The sequence below is a fragment of the Ovis aries genome, chromosome 10 (assembly GCF_016772045.2).
Source record: "Ovis aries strain OAR_USU_Benz2616 breed Rambouillet chromosome 10, ARS-UI_Ramb_v3.0, whole genome shotgun sequence".
Classification (NCBI taxonomy): domain Eukaryota; kingdom Metazoa; phylum Chordata; class Mammalia; order Artiodactyla; family Bovidae; genus Ovis; species Ovis aries.
The window spans coordinates 71,640,060-71,659,144 of record NC_056063.1 but is presented as its reverse complement, the minus strand read 5'-3'; the positions used below and the strand labels follow the sequence as shown (position 1 = coordinate 71,659,144).

The following is a 19,085-nucleotide window of genomic DNA, read 5'->3' as shown; positions in this document are numbered from 1 at the left end:
ATTTATTTGAACCGACGCCTAACTGAGCTGGAGATCAAGCCATCTGTCTGTTGCTGCCTCTAAAGCCTGATAAAGGGTTTGAAACAGGTAAATTTTATAGCATCATTTATTTGTTATGGAAGAAAGATGCTTTGGGGTCAGTCTTCAAAATATACAGTGCTAAGAGGTAAGAGCAACAAAGCAACAAGGAAAAAGTAGAAATGAAAGGCTACTTTTCCAATTAGCATTCAAGAACACAAAATGAGGATCCAGGAATACTGGGTGCTAAAAAACATTTCTGGAATTTGAGCTACTGTCCTGTAGTCTTGGAATTTAACCCAGTCCCTCCTGAAAGTTTTCAGGTGGAGTCGGCTTCCTACTGAGTTGCTCTAGTCCAGACAACTGGCTCCACTGCTGGAGCCTAGAGCATCCCTTTGGTTGGGGATGCCCCACTCCTCTCGTTGGACTCCTTGGAGCTCATTTCTCTCCATGTCCATCTTGGTGAGTGAGGCTACAGGCACTGTTTCAGTGCTGACAGCCTGATATCTACTCAATGTCCCCACTGATGATCCATCTGACAATGCATGTGAAGTGGGGGAAGGGAGTGATATTTTAGAAACTGTCCAAGAAATCAAAAGAGACAGTTCCATTATCATAAGGCATAAGGAAGTTTGGATGTTACTGTTTATTATTGATTATTACCTATTTTGTGTGGACCATCAAAATACTTCTTTTGGGACTGACTTCCCTTGTGGCTCAGACAGTAAAGAATCTGTCTGCAATGCAGAAGACCTGGGTTCAATCCTTGAGTCAGGAAGATTCCCTGCAGAAAGGAATGGCTACCCACTCCAGTATTCTTGCTTGGAGAATCCCACGGAAAGAGGAGCCTGGCAGGCTACAGTCCATGGGGTCACAAAGAGTTGGACATGACTGAGTGACAAACACATTCTTTTGAGATTATATGCAGCCAAAGGTTTTCCTTTGAGCCATGGTTTCTATATCATTTTGTAAAGCCACATTCTAACGTTTACTGAAACTCAGCGAGCAGCAGAGGGAAACAACAAAGAGAAGATGAAAAGAGAAAAGGAATAGAGGGAGGAAGGAAAAGAAGATAAGGAAGGAAATGTTAAATTACTGAGAGGAAAGAGCCAACCAAAGCTGGAGGGAAGATACTAGAAAGATGTCCAGAGACTAAAGCTTGGAGCCTACTGCATTGCAGTGCCTCGATCTACGCGCAAGAGACTTGCTGGTTGTTTATCTACAGTCTCTCAGCCTCGATTTTCCTTCCTTTCTAAACTCTCACCTGCAATGTACAGGTTCAGTCTCTGCAAGTCACATTTCAGAGGCTCTTTGGCAAGCTGGCCTTTTTTAAGGTTCTGCCAGTAAGTGGGCACTAGAGGGAGACTGACAGTGGGACAGAGCTAATGTTCTATCTGACTTGCTGTTCCTGCAGCGTCGCCTCAGCAGTGGGGCCTGACTCCAGCTCCCAGCTTCTATTAGCACATGGAGAAACAGCCCCATCCTGCTTCCTCAGCACATACAACCAGTAACTGGGCCTCTCCTTGGAGGTTTCAGCATCAACTGTAGGGCCTCTCTTCTGAGTTCTTAGGTCTGAAGATCTGTCCTAGGACATGGTAGCTGCTTCCTAAAATCATTACCCCAGTGTTTCCTTTCATTTTTCTAGCCTCCTATTCTTATGTAGCAAATTTCCTATATTAAATCCTTGCAGCTGAAATACTGTTTTTCTCACGAGGCCCTTTCTTCTCATGGACTCTCTTCTGACACCAAGAGCTGAAAAATTCTGCAACCTTAGCCAACAACCTCCTGGCAATCTAAAAGAAAGGTTAATATTTTGATTAAGGGAATTGAAAAATACTGAAACAACTGTGACACAGTGAAAATGACTGTGTTCTAGCCTCTTGAAATATGAAGCTACAATTTGGCTTTGGAATATTTTCATGGCTGGATGTCTTTAAAAATAACAATTCAAATATAAGAATATTATATAAAATATAAGGTTATTGGTTATATTATTTAATAGCACATTTTGAAAGTAAAGTTCATTGCTCGAGTTATTTGCAGGAATGAGAACAGAAACCAAGAGAAAATTACTGGAGGTTTCTATCAAGTTTTACAAGGACGGATCAGTGCTAAATTGAATATAAGTGAAAAAAACTGAAAGAGTGAGGGACTTACCAGTATCCGTTCACAGTCAATAACGGTGCTCAACCTGTGTGTGATGGTTAGCACAGTGCACTGGGTAAATTTCTCACGAATTTTTTTTTGTATGAACTCATCAGTTCTGAAATCAGAGAAGTTGATATACTTCAGTGAAGACAGGAAAGGCGGACTAAAGAGTTAAAAATTAAAAATCAATAGTTTAACATATAATCTTGTTCCTAATAAACTAAGTATAAAAAGTCTATTTAGAAATTTACTATTTTCCATAAAGTGATGGAAAATAGCCATCACTTAAAACTGTTTAAAACTATCTGGATTGAAACTAGCTGGATTCCTAAATCCAGCTCTCTTAGGATGCCTCACAACAATATTAACAGCATATAACTGTCTTGGTTTCTTTCTTTGTTTTCCTTTGTTTGTGATTAATATTATTAAAAGACATCTGTGGGCCAAAGAGAGCACAGAAACATTTCTCAGCATCACTAAATGTTTTCCATTTACCACATTTACAGTTTGGATTCCAGGTTTCATGGACCTCAGCTCCATACCTTGGATCCACATTGGATGTGGCCTTGTCAAGAATCAATATCTGATTTTTCCTGAGAACAGTCCTGGCAAGGCACACTAGTTGTCTCTGTCCAACACTCAAGTTCAATCCTGATTCTGCTAATTCAGTATCCAATCCACTAGGAAGAGCTTTGATGGCTTCTTTAAGTTGTACCTATAGATACAGAAAGAACAACATTTCAAAAACAAACTGCTGCAGAAGTAGAAAAGCCTCTTAGACATTAGAGCTTTGAAGTCTTCATGACTTCTTATGTATCTTACATGTACAGTCACGTGATGGGAAAAGCTGTTTCCAATTAGTGTTCACTGAGACCCAGATAATCACGATGGTGTGATCACTCATCTAGAGCCAGACATTTTGGAATGTGAAGTCAAGTGGGCCTTAGAAAGCATCAGTAAGAACAAAGCTAGTGGAGGTGCTGGAATTTCTACTGAGCTATTTCAAATCCTGAAAGATGATGCTGTGAAAGTGTTACACTCAATATGCCAGCAAATTTGGGAAACTCAGCAGTGGCTACAGGACTGGAAAAGGTCAGTTTTCACTCCAGTCCCAAAGAAAAGCAATGCCAAAGAATGCTCAAATTACCACACAATTGCACTCATCTCACATGCTAGTAAAGTAATGCTCAAAATTCTCCAGGCCAGGCTTCAGCAATACGTGAACTGTGAACTCCCTGATGTTCAAGCTGGTTTTAGAAAAGGTAGAGGAACCAGAGATCAAATTACCAACATCCACTGGATCATGGAAAAAGCAAGAGAGTTCCAAAAAAACATCTATTTCTGCTTTATTGACTATGCCAAAGCCTTTGACTGTGTGGATCACAAGAAACTGTGGAAAATTCTGAAAGAGATGGGAATACCAGATCACCTAACCTGCCTCTTGAGAAATATGTATGCAGGTCAGGAAGCAACAGTTAGAACTGGACATGGACCAACAGACTGGTTCCAAATAGGAAAAGGAGTATGTCAAGGCTGTATATTGTCACCCTGCTTATTTAACTTCTATGCAGAGTACATCATGAGAAATGCTAGACTGGAAGAAACACAAGCTGGAATCAAGATTGCCAGGAGAAATATCAATAACCTCAGATATGCGGATGATACCACCCTTATGGCAGAAAGTGAAGAGGAGCTAAAAAGCCTCTTGATAAAAGTGAAAGAGGAGAGTGAAAAAGTTGGCTTAAAGCTCAACATTCAGAAAACGAAGATCATGGCATCCAGTCCCATCATTTCCTGGGAAATAGATGGGTAAACAGTGGAAAGAGTGTCAGACTTTATTTTTTTGGGCTACAAAATCACTGCACATGGTGACTGCAGCCATGAAATTAGAAGATGCTTATTCCTTGGTGGAAAAGTTATGACCAACCTAGACAGCATATTCAAAAGCAGAGACATTACTTTGCCGACTAAGGTCCGTCTAGTCAAGGCTATGGTTTTTCCTGTGGTCATGTATGGATGTGAGAGTTGACTGTGAAGAAAGCTGAGCACCGAAGAATTGATGCTTTTGAACTGTGGTGTTGGGGAAGACTCTTGAGAGTCCCTTGGACTGCAAGGAGATCCAACCAGTCCATTCTAAAGGAGATCAGCCCTGGGATTTCTTTGGAAGGAATGATGCTAAAGCTTAAACTCCAGTACTTTGGCTACCTTGTGCGAAGAGTTGACTCATTGGAAAAGACTCTGATGCTGGGAGAGATTGGGGGCAGGAGGAGAAGGGGATGACAGAGGATGAGATGGCTGGATGGCATCACTGACTTGATGGACACAAGTTCGAGTGAACTCCGGAACTTGGTGATGGACAGTGAGGCCTGGCGTGCTGTGATTCATTGGGTCCTAAAGAGTCGGACACAACTGAGCGACTGAACTGAACTGAACTGAGAAGGATGGTGGGTAGAGTCAAGTCAGTACAGAAAGATCTCAATGTCCCCCCATCCCTGCCACATGCCATACACCAACTCCCACCTAGGAATTAGTTCAGAAAGTCTCTCAAATATTGCAGCTATTTCTCCCAATATGGTTTAAACAAAAAATCTAAAAGGATCTTTATGGTTGAATCAACTTTACCATAGTAAATTTTGCATAGGAGTTGAAAAAAATTACAGAAAGTTGGGTTCTCTAAAGATATATTATTAACAGTTTACAATTTTTTAACATTTAAAATAATACAAATTTAAACAATGGAAAACTCTGTCTTATACATTAGTAATTCTGGAACATTTCCCAAGCTTAGTCTATAAATAGTGGAGTCAAGTGCATTTTCTTCAATATCATAAATGTCTTCCAGTGAATGAAAACTCACAAAATCAAGATAAATATTACATCTTATCTCCCCACAATATGGATATAGGTTATCTCCCCCACAAGATGGATAATCTATCTTCATAAAATTATACTCATAAGATTAAAAAGCCAAATCTTTAACCACCAAATATAATCTGAAAGTACACTTGGTGGTAGGGGTCACTTCAATGAATATTCATTTTGGAGAAATACTATGGAGCAAGAAGCAGACTCAGGCTGTACTTAAAGTGAAAGAACAAAAAAGAAATACACCTCAAATTAAGAAACCAACAGATTGATGGCCAATAAGTTATGTGACACAGTACAACTTCAGATACCAAAACACCAAGGGTGAATGAGTAGCATTTTCTTGATACCCTAAATGCTGGAGCACTTCCAAGAATGTGATCCTGAATTGTGCTCCTGATGGAGTCCAGTCCCCAGAAAGCAGGATTCTGAGTTAGGATTAAATATGGTATTGGTGTTTACCAGCATAAAAGGTACACAAACTGTAAAGGGTAAGATTTGGATTGTGGTGCAAGTGGTTGGTCTTTGTTAAGACTGACATTCTAACTTTGAGGAAATAATCTCACACTCCTGAGTTGGATGACATCACATAACTAATCTGTTTTTTCCTTTTCCTTCAGGTTGTCCATATCTGCTTCATGATGAATAAGAGTTGTAAGGGGAAGTGTTTTTCATAAAATACTGTTTTCTGAGACACTATATTTATTTATGAATCGGGGATGGTTATGTGAATAACATGATATCAAGGCCCTCTGTAGTGTAATCATAAAATCAAGGTATGAAATATTACAGTGGGAGAAAAGGGCAACAGATGCAGTAGACAACAGAAGTTGCAACTGGAGAATCTGAACACATTAGACAAGAGTGTAATATTACTATTTTATTTCTTAATCAAGATAATTGTGTTAGATTATGCAAGAGAATGTCCTTGAAAAGGACAGAGATTGTGTCTCTTGATGACTGTGATAGACCCAGAATCTGCAACGATGCCTCTCTAAGAAGTTCTCAGAGATATTTGTTGGCTGTGTGAAGGCAGAAGTGAATCTCATCATGTGACATATCTGTCCCTATAAATTAGAAACTAAATCCATATAAACAGGTTATGTATAACACTATTATTACATGTTAAGGGATTATATTCTTGTAATAATTAACTGGCTCCAGAATATCACAGCATCACACTGTAAACTGTGGAAAGTATATAAAAAGTTATAATTTAAGGAAAATAGAGCAAATAATACTAATCAAAACTACACATCTCAATATGAAACACTTCAGATCATTTTTGAGGTTGGGAAAATAATGGAATATAGCAAAATTGACAAACAGTAAACTGAACTTATAAGGTACCCTATTTCTATCATCATAAACATGTTTAAAGTAACCTGCTGTGTAGTGTATCCAGCAGGTGCCAGCACCTCTCACAGGAAGTTAACGCAGATGTCAGGTGCTTACCACATTTTGTGGAACCTTCTTACTTCTCAAAAAGAAAGGCTGGTGAGGGCTGGAAGGAGACAGGGAAATGCATTCAACAGATGGGGAAGAGCTTTTACTAGAGCAGGGCCAGCAGTAAATGAAGCAAAGGGACAGCTCGTTCACCTAACACAAGGTCCCGGGAAATGGATATGTGAGTTGTCCCACAGCAAGGACTGAACCACGTGGTTCCTGATGCACAGGCTGCTGATGACCAGGTTTCTGTATCTTGGTTTCCTGTGTGATGAGACACACTTGTGCCCTAACAGAGACACTATCAATGCTGGATTTGTGTAACACAGAATTTTTTAAAGAAATAAGCCATATTTCTCTAAAATGAAGAAATCAACCAAACATTTAGCACCTATTTATCAAGTGCTGACTTCCCTGGTGGCTCAGACGGTAAAGTGTCTGTCTGCATGTGGGAGATGTGGGTTCAAGCCCTGGGTCGGGAAGATCCCCTGGAGAAGGAAATGGCAATCCACTCCAGTACTCTTGCCTGGAAAATCTCATGGACAGAGGAGCCTGGTAGGCTGCAGTCCATGGGGTCACAAAGAGTTGGACATGACTGAGCGACTTCACTTTCACATTATCAAGTGCTACTTTTTTAAAATCAAAAGACTGAGCTAGATCCCATGGGAGACTAGAAGTCTGTCTATGGTTTAGAAATCTAAAGTTTCTGCCATCAGAAGAACCAATTTGCAAAACTAGGACTAATATACAAAATAATTAGTATTGAAATATACAAACCAACAGCAACTTAATAGTCAATTTTTTTTTTCATGCAAGGGCAGGGAAATTCAGTGAAGTAGGGCCAGGGGAAACATGACACAAATAACAGGAGCTCCTCTAGAAATTAACGTATCCATGTAAAATCTGAGCCAGAACACCAGGGTTCTGTTACCTGCATTCATGCCGCACCATTAAAATGATATAATCACCAATAAGTAATCATCATCACATTCCAACTAAATAATTTACTTTTATAAACACTTTCTTATAAAACTTCATACCATTTTATTGGAATGATCTTGTTTATCTTTCAGTTAATAATGAAAAACTAGTGTCTTCACTTAGATATCCGGCAAGCAGATCCAACCAGTCCATTCTGAAGGAGATCAGCCCTGGGATTTCTTTGGAAGGAACGATGCTGAAGCTGAAACTCCAGTACTTTGGCCACCTCATGTGAAGAGTTGACTCATTGGAAAAGACTCTGATGCTGGGAGGGATTGGGGGCAGGAGAAGAAGGGGATGATAGAGGATGAGATGGCTGGATGGCATCACGGACTCAATGGACGTGAGTCTGAGTGAACTCCAGGAGTTGGTGATGGACAGGGAGGCCTGGTGTGCTGCAATTCATGGGGTCGCAAAGAACTGGACATGACTGAGCGACTGAACTGAACTGAACTGAACTGAAGGCCAGAGGAAGGAAATGAACATTGGAGGGTGTTTAGGGTAATTAATTTACCAGGTCACTCATAGAATTTGATCCAACAGTTTTAATGTCCAGTTTAATGCTCTGTTAAGGACAAAATAATGAATCTAGTTGCTTGGGGTTCTATATAAAAAGCTAAAATGAAAACAAGAGGAATTATATTGTTGGTTTTCACTATCAGTACACACATTTTAGGTGTACCCATCTCATCACTCTTCTCCTAGAAAGTAAACAGTTAAAATGACAAGCTTCCCTTAATTACCTGCAATGCTATGAATGTGCACACACAGATACCGATGCTAACAAGTTAACAACATTACATAAATTACCTCTTCTAAGACATTCCACAGTTCCTCCTCCAAATACTCATTAAAGGGATCCAGATTTTTCCTCATTGTTCCAGTGAATAAAACAGGTTCCTAAATACCAGAAAATAGTGAATGTTAGTACCTTAATCTCTTTTCATTTTAAACCAATGCTTATAGAAAATGAAAATACCAAATATCAAAATTTACTGCAATTATTAATATTTAAGTTACAAATGTATGTTTACAAAACAGCATCTCTAAAATAATTTTCCATTGTACAAAGTGTGCTACAAAAAATCCTCTGGACTATTAAACACCAAAGGAAGAAAGTGTTTAAGAAGTATTTTCATCTTAAGGAAAAAAATACTGAAGAAAAGAAAGGAAATTTTGATTTTTTTTAAAAAGTTGCCATTCTGGTAATAAATATCTGCTTAAACACACACACACAAACTGACATTATAATCACATGAGAAAGCTTACAGCAAGATCTACATAAATTAAGTGTCAATCCTGGTGTGACTGGGAAACATCAACTGCATGATTAGTTGAGGTTTGTGCTTCAAAGCAAAACCATTCAATATTTATACGTTGGCAATGAAGAATAAACTAGGCTATTTTCTCCATTGGTCAGACTGTCTTCTAGGATCTGGAATCTCTCCCCAGGTATGAATGGAACATCCCCTCATATTCAAAGAGAACGTCAGCTCCTGGGGCCTGAGGCACCTCTGTCCATGGAGAGATCACCTCTGATTCTGCACCAGCTGGTCCCCACGTTCTCTCACCTGTGCATCAGGATGATCTGCCTCACAGAACCTCGTTACTAACTTCAAGGCCAGAAGGACCTGAAACCCACTGTGATGTGAGCCATCATAAAACTGTTTAAATAGCTTTTCCTATTCATCATCAGGAGGAGCCACCAGTAAATTAAACTGGAAACACACCTCCTGAGTTTCAAGAGAGAATCTTGTACATAAGCTCATGTAGACAATTTACATTTTCTTCTGGAAGGCTCTGGTAAGCCAGGTCATAAGAATATGGGCAACAAAGAAGAGCCCAACAGGCTCCTTTCAGTGAAGGGGGCAGGACAAGGGGAGGCACATGTGTGGGAACAAGAGGAGACCTGACTCTTCCACAAGTGCCCGGAACTGCTAGGAATTACCAGCCTCAAATCCCGCCTGGCCTTGGGGCTGGACTTTCCTCCCAACTTCATAAAAGCCTGAGAAGAAAGATGGAGAAGACAAATATTTCTTTTCTTTAGTCATGATGAAGAATGATACTCAGAGAGCCTCTCATACCTTCTTTCCCTCTTGTCTCAGTCTTAAGTCTAGTGATCGAGAAATGAAAGCAGAAGGCACAGGACAGTGTGCCACCAAAACAGATATATCCCTAAGGAAAGCCCAAAATTAAAAATATACTATGTAGGGAGCTTCATTTGCACAAAGGTGATTAAGTGACCGATAAGCCTACAAAGCATTGAAAACCACTGGACATACAACATTCCAAGATTATTACTGAATTGAACTGAAAAATCCAGAGACTCAAATTTAAAGTTTCCCTTAAAACTCTTGAATTTAGGAACCAAGATTAACAACCATCTAAGCAATAGTAAGAGTTCCTTGTCAGGAGAATAACCATCATTGTACCCCAGATTTTTATAAAAACTTTTTACTCTTTGTAATTTTCAACCCCAGTTTCCCCTATGCAGGGTATTTCTCATCTTTTAGCTGTATCTATGAAGTTTACACAAACAACCGGCTAGGTGAGGGGAGGCTGGTCCCCAATATTCCTCACCCTTCTCTTCTCCATCTTCCCTCCATTATCCAGGTCCTTTCAAGTAAGCAGCTACTCCCTGAATGTAATCTCAACTGGCGTTCTTCCTGGGGAATATACTGAACTACTTCAGATCTTGAGCACAAAGGACGCATACACTTCAACCCCCTGTTGCGTTTAAGGAAATTATTTAGGAACCCTTTCATTTTTGCTTTTTCCTGAAACTCTGAACACAAATTGAGGAGTACTTCTTAAGAACAGAGTATTCATCTTTTAAAGTTCCCTTCAGGACTGATGGTCTATGTCCCGACTCCCCTATCTCTGGTTCCTACTCAGGTCCTTGCTGCTATCATACCTCCCCCAGTTCTGACCTGTTCATGGCAGGACCAAAAGTGACAGGGATAAGCCTGGGGGAGAGAGAGAGAGATGGCCCCAGAACCTTGCTGCTTCCAGGATCACAGGTAACAGGGATTCGGGGAACATGATGTGGGCCTGGTTCACCTGAGTGGGGCAACTCAAAGAAACAGCACTGGGCTCCCCCTTCTGCAGAGTCTTCCCTCAGCTTCCCAGGTTACTTAAATCAGGGTGTTGACACACAAGCATCACTGCTTGCTACTCATTTGAGGGGAAGAGAGATGCAAATTTTCTGCACTTAGACAAGTTAATTTCGAGTAACCAAACCAACAGACTTTTCTCCATCTCTGAGCCAACAAGACACTGTAAAGACAAAGGGCTCTTGGCTGGGGAGGGGTAAGATTTTGAATATCTTCTCCTGACACTTATTAGCCCATAACACATAAATGACAAAAATCATTTAAAAACTGATATTCTCCAAATGAGACTCAAAACAGAAGGAGTCATATCTTCTGACTTTACTAAATTTTTGTTATGTTTTGGGGAAAATATCTCATGAGAACATCATTCAGTTTAACTAACATTTATTGAAAACAAAAAATAAATTTGGAGTCAGACAGTTCTAAGTTCTGATTCAACTTCTCATTAATTATTAGACTCAGGGTAAATTATTTATCTTTCCAAGACAGTTCCATTACTGGAAACTAGGGTTAGCCTTGCAAGGTTGCTGTGACAATCTGAAACAACAATGAAGTTCCTGATGTGATGCTAACATGGACCAGGAGCCCAGCCCAACAGGGGGACAGGCAGGGACAGTGTCTGTCAAACTTCAGATGTAGTCAGTGGATTATGAAATTAATTTTGTGTATACTGATCATCATTTTGTCTTTTATATGAAGTAGAATAGAACTGGCATCACAGAAAATATCAGAGCACAGAGCAATAGGAATGTTGTTTTGTGACATTTTGTTCCTCTGTGTGTGTGTGTGTGTGTGCATGCATGCACATGAAATCATGATATGAAGCAGTTCTATCAGGACCACAGTCAACAGCCACCTGAAGTCTTGCACAAACAGAGTAGTTTGCTTCTCAGCCTCTGGAGTTGGGAATCTCTTTAAATTTACTTTGAACCCTATTAGTATATTTTGGAAATTAATACATTGCTGATCATGTCATTTGCAATATTGTCTTCTTTTCCATAGGTTGTCTTTTTGGTTTTGTTTAATGGCTTCCTTCATGCTATACTTTTAAGTTTAACCAGGTCACATTTGTTTATTTTTGCTTTGCTTCCATTACTTTAGGGATCAGGTCCAAAAAAAAAAAAAATAGTGCTGTGATTTATGTCAAAGAGTATTCTGCCTATGTGTTCCTCTAAGTATCTTGTCTTACAGGTCTTTGCTCATTTATTCATTTTTACTTTATTTTTTATATGGTATTAGAGAATGTTCTAATTATTTCTTCCACATGCAGTCATGCAGATTTCCCCACACTATTTATTGAAGAGACTGTCTGTTCTTTATTACATATTGTTACCTCTTTTGTCTTAGATTAACTGACCATAAGTGTGTGGGTTTATTTCTGGGTTTTCTATTCTGGTCCATTAATCTATGTGTCTGGTTTCTGTGACAGTAACACACTTTTTCATTATTGTAACTTTGTAATATAGTCTAAAATCAGGGACTGTGATTCCTCCAGCTGTGTTCTTCTTTCTCAAGATTGTTTCGGCTATTTGCAGTCTTTTCTGTTTCCATACAAATTAAAAAAAAATTTTTTTTTGTTCTAGTTTTGTGAAAAATGCCACTAGCAATTTGATAGAGGTTGCATTAACTCTGTAAATTGTCTTGGGTAGTATGGTTATTTTTAACAATATTTAATCTTTCAATCCAAGAATATAGTTTATCTTTTCATCTGTTTGTATCATCTTGAATTACTTTCATCAGTGTCTTACAGGTTTTGTATACAGGCCTTTTACCTCCTTAGGTAGGTTTATTCTGTTGTGTTTTTTTTTTTTCCTCTGATGTGATGTCAATGGGATTGTTTCCTTAATTTCTCTTTCTGATACTTTGTTTCTAGTCTATATAAATACAGTCAATATCTGTATAAACAATGGCTTATACAGCTCAATATCAAAGAAACAAACAACCTAATCAAAAATGCAAAGAAGACTTAAACAGACATTTATCCAAAGACATACAGATGGTCAACAGACCCATGAAAAGATACTCAGCATCACTAATTATTCAGTTCAGTCGCTCAGACATGTCCAACTCTTTACAACCCCATGAACTGCAGCACGCCAGGCTTCCTTATCCATCACCAACTCACAGAGCTTGTTCAAACTCATGTCCATCGAGTTGGTGATGCCATCCAACCATCTCATCCTCTGACGTCTCCTTCTCCTCCTGCCTTCAATTTTTCCCAACATCAGGGTCTTTTCTAAGGAGTCAGTTCTTCGCAGCAGGAGGCCAAAGTATTGGAACTTCAGCTTCAGCATCAGTCCTTCCAATGAATATTTAGGACTGATTTCCTTTAGGAGTGACTGGATTGATCTCCTTGCAGTCCAAGGGACTCTTAAGAGCCTTCTCCAACACCACAGTTCAAAAGCATCAATTATTCTATGCTGAGTTGTCTTTATAGTCACTAATTATTAGAGAAATGCAGATCAAAACTACAATGAAGTATCACCTCACACTGGTTAGAATGACCATCATTTAACATCTACAAATAATAAATGCTGGAGAGGGTGTGGAGGAAAGGGGACCTTCCCACACTGCTGGTGGGAATGTAAATTGGTGCAGCTGTTATGGAAAACAGTATGGAGGCTCCTTAAGGAATTGAAAAAGAGTTACTGTGTGATCCAGCAATTCCCCTCCTCAACAAATATCTGGAAAACATAAAAACCTTAATTCAAAAAGATACATGCACCCCAGTTTTCACAACTTTTGTATTTATAATAGCCAAGGTATGTCCATGGACAGATGAATGGATAAAGATGTGATGTATACACACACACACACACACACACACACACACACACACACAGAGGAATATTATTCAGCCATAAAAAGAATGAAATAATGCCATTTGCAGCAATATAGATGAACCTAGAGATCATGAGACTAAGTGAAATAAGTCAGCAGAGAAAGACAAATATCATATGCGATCACTTATATGTGGAATCTTAAAAACTGATAGAAATGAACTTATTTACAACACAGAAACAGATTCACAAACATAGAAAACAAACTAATGGTTACCAAAGAGGAGAGTGGAGGAGAAGGATAAGTTAAAAACCTGTGCTTAAGAAATACACACTACTAATTTGCTATACAATTGAAACACTGAAAAAATAATCAGACACACACAAAATCTGACTCCTGGCTCTGCCCCTTACTTGATAAGTGGAACAAGCCCCCTGGGCCTCAGTTTTTAAATCTGTTAGGTAAGGATAACTATAGAATTGTGAGGATTAAGCAGGAAATGATAGGATAAGGGGTTAAAACATGTTAATGATTCCACAAATGTTAGAAATTCTTATCAGTACTTGTCAGGGACTGTAATAAGCACAGAGGAGCAGAAATGAGAGCTACATTTCTGTATCCTCAAGGAGATCCTCAAGGAGAGGGAGAAAATAGCCAAGAGTGTGGGAGGGCTGAGAAAGAAGGCCAGAGGTCTTGGTAAGTAACAATGTGTACAAGGTGGTGGTCAGGAAAGAAGCTGCTGGGAGGGGAAAATGAAATCAAAGTACAAGTGTCATTCTCTCTTCTTGCTTTTGGTGGAAACGTTAGATACATTTCTCTGTTACGCCTTCCCACAAATTCCTATTGTGTTTTTTTGATTTTTGTTTCTTTGCTCTACTATTTATATTTATACCAACAATTCAGTTTATATTGTAAACAATAAATATAAAGAAAATCACCAAGCACCATGAACACATAAGAGAAATTAAAGAGTAAAGTCATTCCAGAAAGTATTACTCTTTTTACTTAAGCAGAAATAATATTCAAAGGTCAGTAACCCAATCATTAAGAATAATAACAGATCCTGAGGACTGAGCATTCCCAAGAACCAAACATGGGCACAAACCTTACCTCACCCAGTTGTGTGTGCTAAGTTGCTTCAGTCATGTCAGACTCTTTGCTACCCCATGGATTCATAGCCCACCAGGCTCATCTGTCCAAGGGATCTTCCAGTCAAGAATACGGGAGTGAGTTGCTGTGCCCTCCTCCAGCAGACCTTCCTGACCCAGGGATTGAACCTGCATCTCTTATGTCTCCTGCATTGGCAGGCAGGTCCTGTACCACTAGCACCATCTGGGAAGCCCAGATACATCTTCACAACACATCTGTGTGGCAATGATTCCCAGACCTGGTTTAAAGATGAGGACCCTGAAGTCTGGAAGCTGAGTGATGTCATCAAGGCCCCACAGCCCTCTGAGGCAGAGCAAGAATAAATCTGTGGGTCACATTGACACTCGGTCTACACAAACATTCTCTCCCTGGCTGCCTCTGGAATGATTTCCTGGGAACTATGCACATTGCAATTTCTCTACAGATATTCCCTCTTTTATCAACCAATATTGTACCTTAGAGACAAAAGCATATAGAGAGGAATCTACATGTATACAAAGCTTGGCACTATTTTGTAAGGATGCTCTCTGGAGTGCGTACATTGAACATGCTCAAAGGAAGGGTGGAAATCAACAGAACAGAACAGAACCATGTTGATGCAAAGCCATGTTTAGTCTTTGCTCAGATGTCCTTCCAAACATTATTGGCAGAGCCAAGGATCTTCTGTTATTTCTTTATTTATTGAGCTATTTTATGTACACAAGCATACAACTTTTTCCAATTAAGAAGCTTTAAAAATAAGGCAGGGCATGTTTATAAAGCTTTGCATCAAAGGAAATGAAAGGACTTTACAGACATGCCCTTCATTTCTACTAACTAATCTCACTTGGCCATTTAAGAGATGAGTATCATCAAAACATAAAACTTGGAAATCTAAACTCATTTATTTTCTACTGTAACTATAAGTCATGAAACTAATAGCCAGAGGGAACTTTTAAATATGGAGACTGAATGTTCCAAAAAGCTCTTTCCATTTTTCCTGAAAGGGATACCTTTGAAAAAAATTTTAAATGTGGTAAAATACACATTAAATTTACTAGCTTGACCACCTGTAAGTGCACAGTTTAGTGATAATAAATACATTTACACTGTTGTAAAGCAATCACCATCATCCAGCCACAGAACTCCTTTCATCTTTCAGAATTGAAACTCTGTACCCATTAAACAACAACGCTCCACTCCCAGCAGCTCCTGGTACCCACCATTCGACTTCCTGTCTCCATGAATTTAGTACTCTAGGTACTTTATATTAGTAGAATCATACTGTGTTTGTCCTTTGTGACTGGCTGATTTCACTTAATTTCCTCAAGGTTCATCTGTGTTGTAGCACAAGTCAGAATTTCCTTCGTTTCTAAGGCTGAATAATACTCCATTGTATACGCATATGCACCACATTTTGTTTATCGATTCATCTGTCAATGGACCTTTGGGTGCCTCCACCTTTTTGCTACTGAGAATAATGCTGCTCTGAACATGCATGTACAGGTATCACTCGAAGATCTTTCTTTCAATTCTTTTGGGTTTATACTCCAAAGCACAATTGCTAGATCATATAATAACTCTATCCTTAACTTTTTCAAGAAATGATCAACTTGTTTTCCATAGCGGTTGCAATATCTTATATTCCTACCAACAGCAAACAAGGATTCTAATTTCTCTACATTCTTGCCAATACTGCCAACCCATTTTCTTTCTTTCTCCCTTTCATTTTCCTTTTCTGATAGATGTCTTAAGGGGTGCGAGGTGGCATTTCACTGTAGTCTGTAAAGCTATATCTTGGTTTCAAAAGTACTTAGACATACACATTACCATATGTAAAATCAGATAGTCAGTGGAAATTTGCTGTATGATGCAAGGAGCTCAAATTCAGTTCTCTGTGATAACCCAGAGGGGTGGGATGAGGTGGGAGGTAGGAAGGAGGTTTAAGAGGGAGGGACATATGTACACCTATGGCTGATCCATGTTGATATACAGCAGAAACCAAAACAATACTGCAAAGCAATTATCCTTCAATTAAAAATAAATTAATTAGAAAAAAAAAAAACAAGAGTACTTAGTGTAATTCCAGGTATTTTAGAGGCCACCAGTAGGAAGCAACAGCTGTACTCAGTCATAAGACCCAAGCCCACGTTCTCCTTCCCTTTGGATGCCATGCTGAAATGCTTCCTAATAAACAGGCATTTCAGGGCACATTACACTCACATTCCAGGAAGCACATTTGCCTGGCTCTTTGTGTCTCATCTCTTCTCTGTTTCCCATCTCAAGAGGGTGTTTTTCTGAGTTTTGTTTGATAGGCAAATGATTATGGAGTACAAAAATAAAGTCTCAAAATTAAAAAAAAAGAAAAACAGCAAGTCTGTCAAAACAGAGGGCAGGATGGAAGATCGGGACACCTGGCCTACATTGCCCTTGGCTATATACCTAGACACAACCAAGGACAGAAATGGTGAAGGCCTAACTGAAGCAGAAAAGATCAAGAAGAGATGAAAAGAATACACAGAAGAACTGTACAGAAAGGACCTAAATAACACAGATAATTACCATGCTGTGGTCACTCTCCCAGAGCCAGACGTTCTGGAGTGTGAAGTCAAGTGGGCCTTAGAAGGCATCACTATGAACAAAGCCTGGCTTCCCAGGCAGCACTAGTGGTAAAGAATCCACCTGCCAATGCAGGAGACATAAGGGACATGGGTTTGACCCCTGGGTCGGGAAGATCCCCTGGAGGAGGGCATGGCAACCCACTCCAGAATTCTTGCCTGGAGAATCCCATGGACCGTACCCTGGTGGGCTATAGTCCATAGGACTCTGCAGAGGGTCAGACATGACTGAAGTGACTTGGCATACACAAACAAAGCCAGTGGAGGCGAGGGAATTCCAGTAGAACTATTAAAATCCTAAAAGATCATGCTATCCAAGTGCTGCACTCAGTATGTCAGCACATTTGGAAAACCCAGCAGTGGCCAGAGGACTGGAAAAAAAGTCAATTCTCATCCCAGTTCCCAAGAAGGGCAGTACTAAAGAATATTCAAACTACTGGACAGTTACACTCATCTTCCACGCTAATAAGGTTATGCTCAAAATTCTTCATGCTGGGCTGCAGTGTTACATGAACCAAGAACTTCAAGATGTCCAAGCTGGGCTTAGAAAAGGCAGAGGAACCAGAGATTAAATTTCCAACATTCGCTGGATTATAGAGAAAGCAAAGGAATTCCAGAAAAACATCTACCTCTGTTTCATTGACTATACTAAAACCTTTCACTGTGTGATCATAACAAACTGTGGAAAACTCTTAAAGAGATGGGAATATCAGGCCATATTATTTGTCTCTTAAGAAACCTGCATGCAGGTCGAGAAGCAACAGTTAGAACACTGCATGGAACAACTAACGGGTTCAGGATTGAGAAAGGAGTACAACAAGGCTGTTTATTGTCACCCTGTTTATTTAACTTATATGCTGAGAACATCATGAGAAATGCTATGATGGATGAGTTTCAGCTGGAATCAAGACTGGCAGGAGAAACATCAACAACTTCAGATATTTGGATGATACCACTCTAATGGCAGAAAGAGAAGAGGAACTAAAAAACCTCTTGATGAGGGTGAAGGGAAAGGGTGACAAGGCCAGCTTAAAACTAAATATTAATAAAACTAAGATTATGGCTTCTAGCCCCATCATGGCCTTTAGAAGGGGAAAAGGTGGAAGCAGTGACAGATTTCCTCTTCTTGGGCTCTAAAATCACTATGGATGGTGACTACAGCCATGGAATTAGAGAATGACTGCTTCTTGGCAAGAAAGCTATGACAAATCTGGACAGTGTGTTAAAAAGCAGACATCGCTTTGCCGACAAAGGTCTGTCTAGTCCAAGTTATGGTCTTCCCAGTGGTCATGTATGGTTGTCAGAGCTGTACCATAAAGAAAGCAGAGCACCAAAGAATTGATGCTTTCCAACTGTGGTGTTGGAGAAGACTCTTGAGAGTCCTTTGGACTACAAGGAGATCAAACCAGTCAATCTTAGAGGAAATCACCCCTGAATACTCACTGGAAGGACTGATGCTGAAGCTGAACTCCAATACTTTGGCCACCTGATGCAAACAGCTGACTCACTGGAAAATATCCTGATACTGGGAAAGACTGAAAGCAGCAGAAGAGGGCAACAGAGGGTGAGATGGCTGGATGGCATCACCATACGAAACGGACATGAATTTGGGCAAACTCTGGGAGATGGTGAGGTCCATGGGGTCGCAAAGAGTCAGACACGACCGGGCAACTGAACAACAGTATACCTGGAGGATAGTAATTGCTCAGTAAATATTCATTAAAGTATGTTGAGTGGATAAATCACAAGGAAAGACAGGAGCTTCTTCTGTGCACATAATTCAATTTCCAACATACTCTCTGAAAGTCACACTTCTTTAAGAAGCAGAAGAAAAGAAAACAGAAGCAGAGCTGAGGGAGAGACGGTCAATTCAGTGCTGCACCATCCCAGCAGCCACACACTGGGTCTCAGTGTGAAGCACTCTATACCATGCACTGACCTATTTTGCCCTCAGAACAGCTCGAAGGGTTGGTACTGTTAGCTGCCT

At 39.7% G+C, this 19,085-nt stretch overlaps 1 protein-coding gene across 10 annotated transcripts in view; it reads right to left on the bottom strand.

The window, feature by feature from the left end:
• LOC105605916 (ATP-binding cassette sub-family C member 4-like) overlaps positions 1-19,085 on the bottom strand; it is a 168,986-nt gene that overhangs the window by 14,662 nt on the left and 135,239 nt on the right. For all 10 annotated transcript variants that reach the window (XM_060394598.1, XM_042254991.2, XM_060394599.1 and 7 more), the window contains 3 exons: positions 8,269-8,358; positions 2,709-2,881; positions 2,176-2,281 (listed from right to left, as the gene is read on the bottom strand). In XM_060394598.1, the coding sequence (XP_060250581.1) occupies positions 2,176-2,281; positions 2,709-2,881; positions 8,269-8,358 (369 nt within the window). The remainder of the gene's footprint in view (positions 1-2,175; positions 2,282-2,708; positions 2,882-8,268; positions 8,359-19,085) is intronic.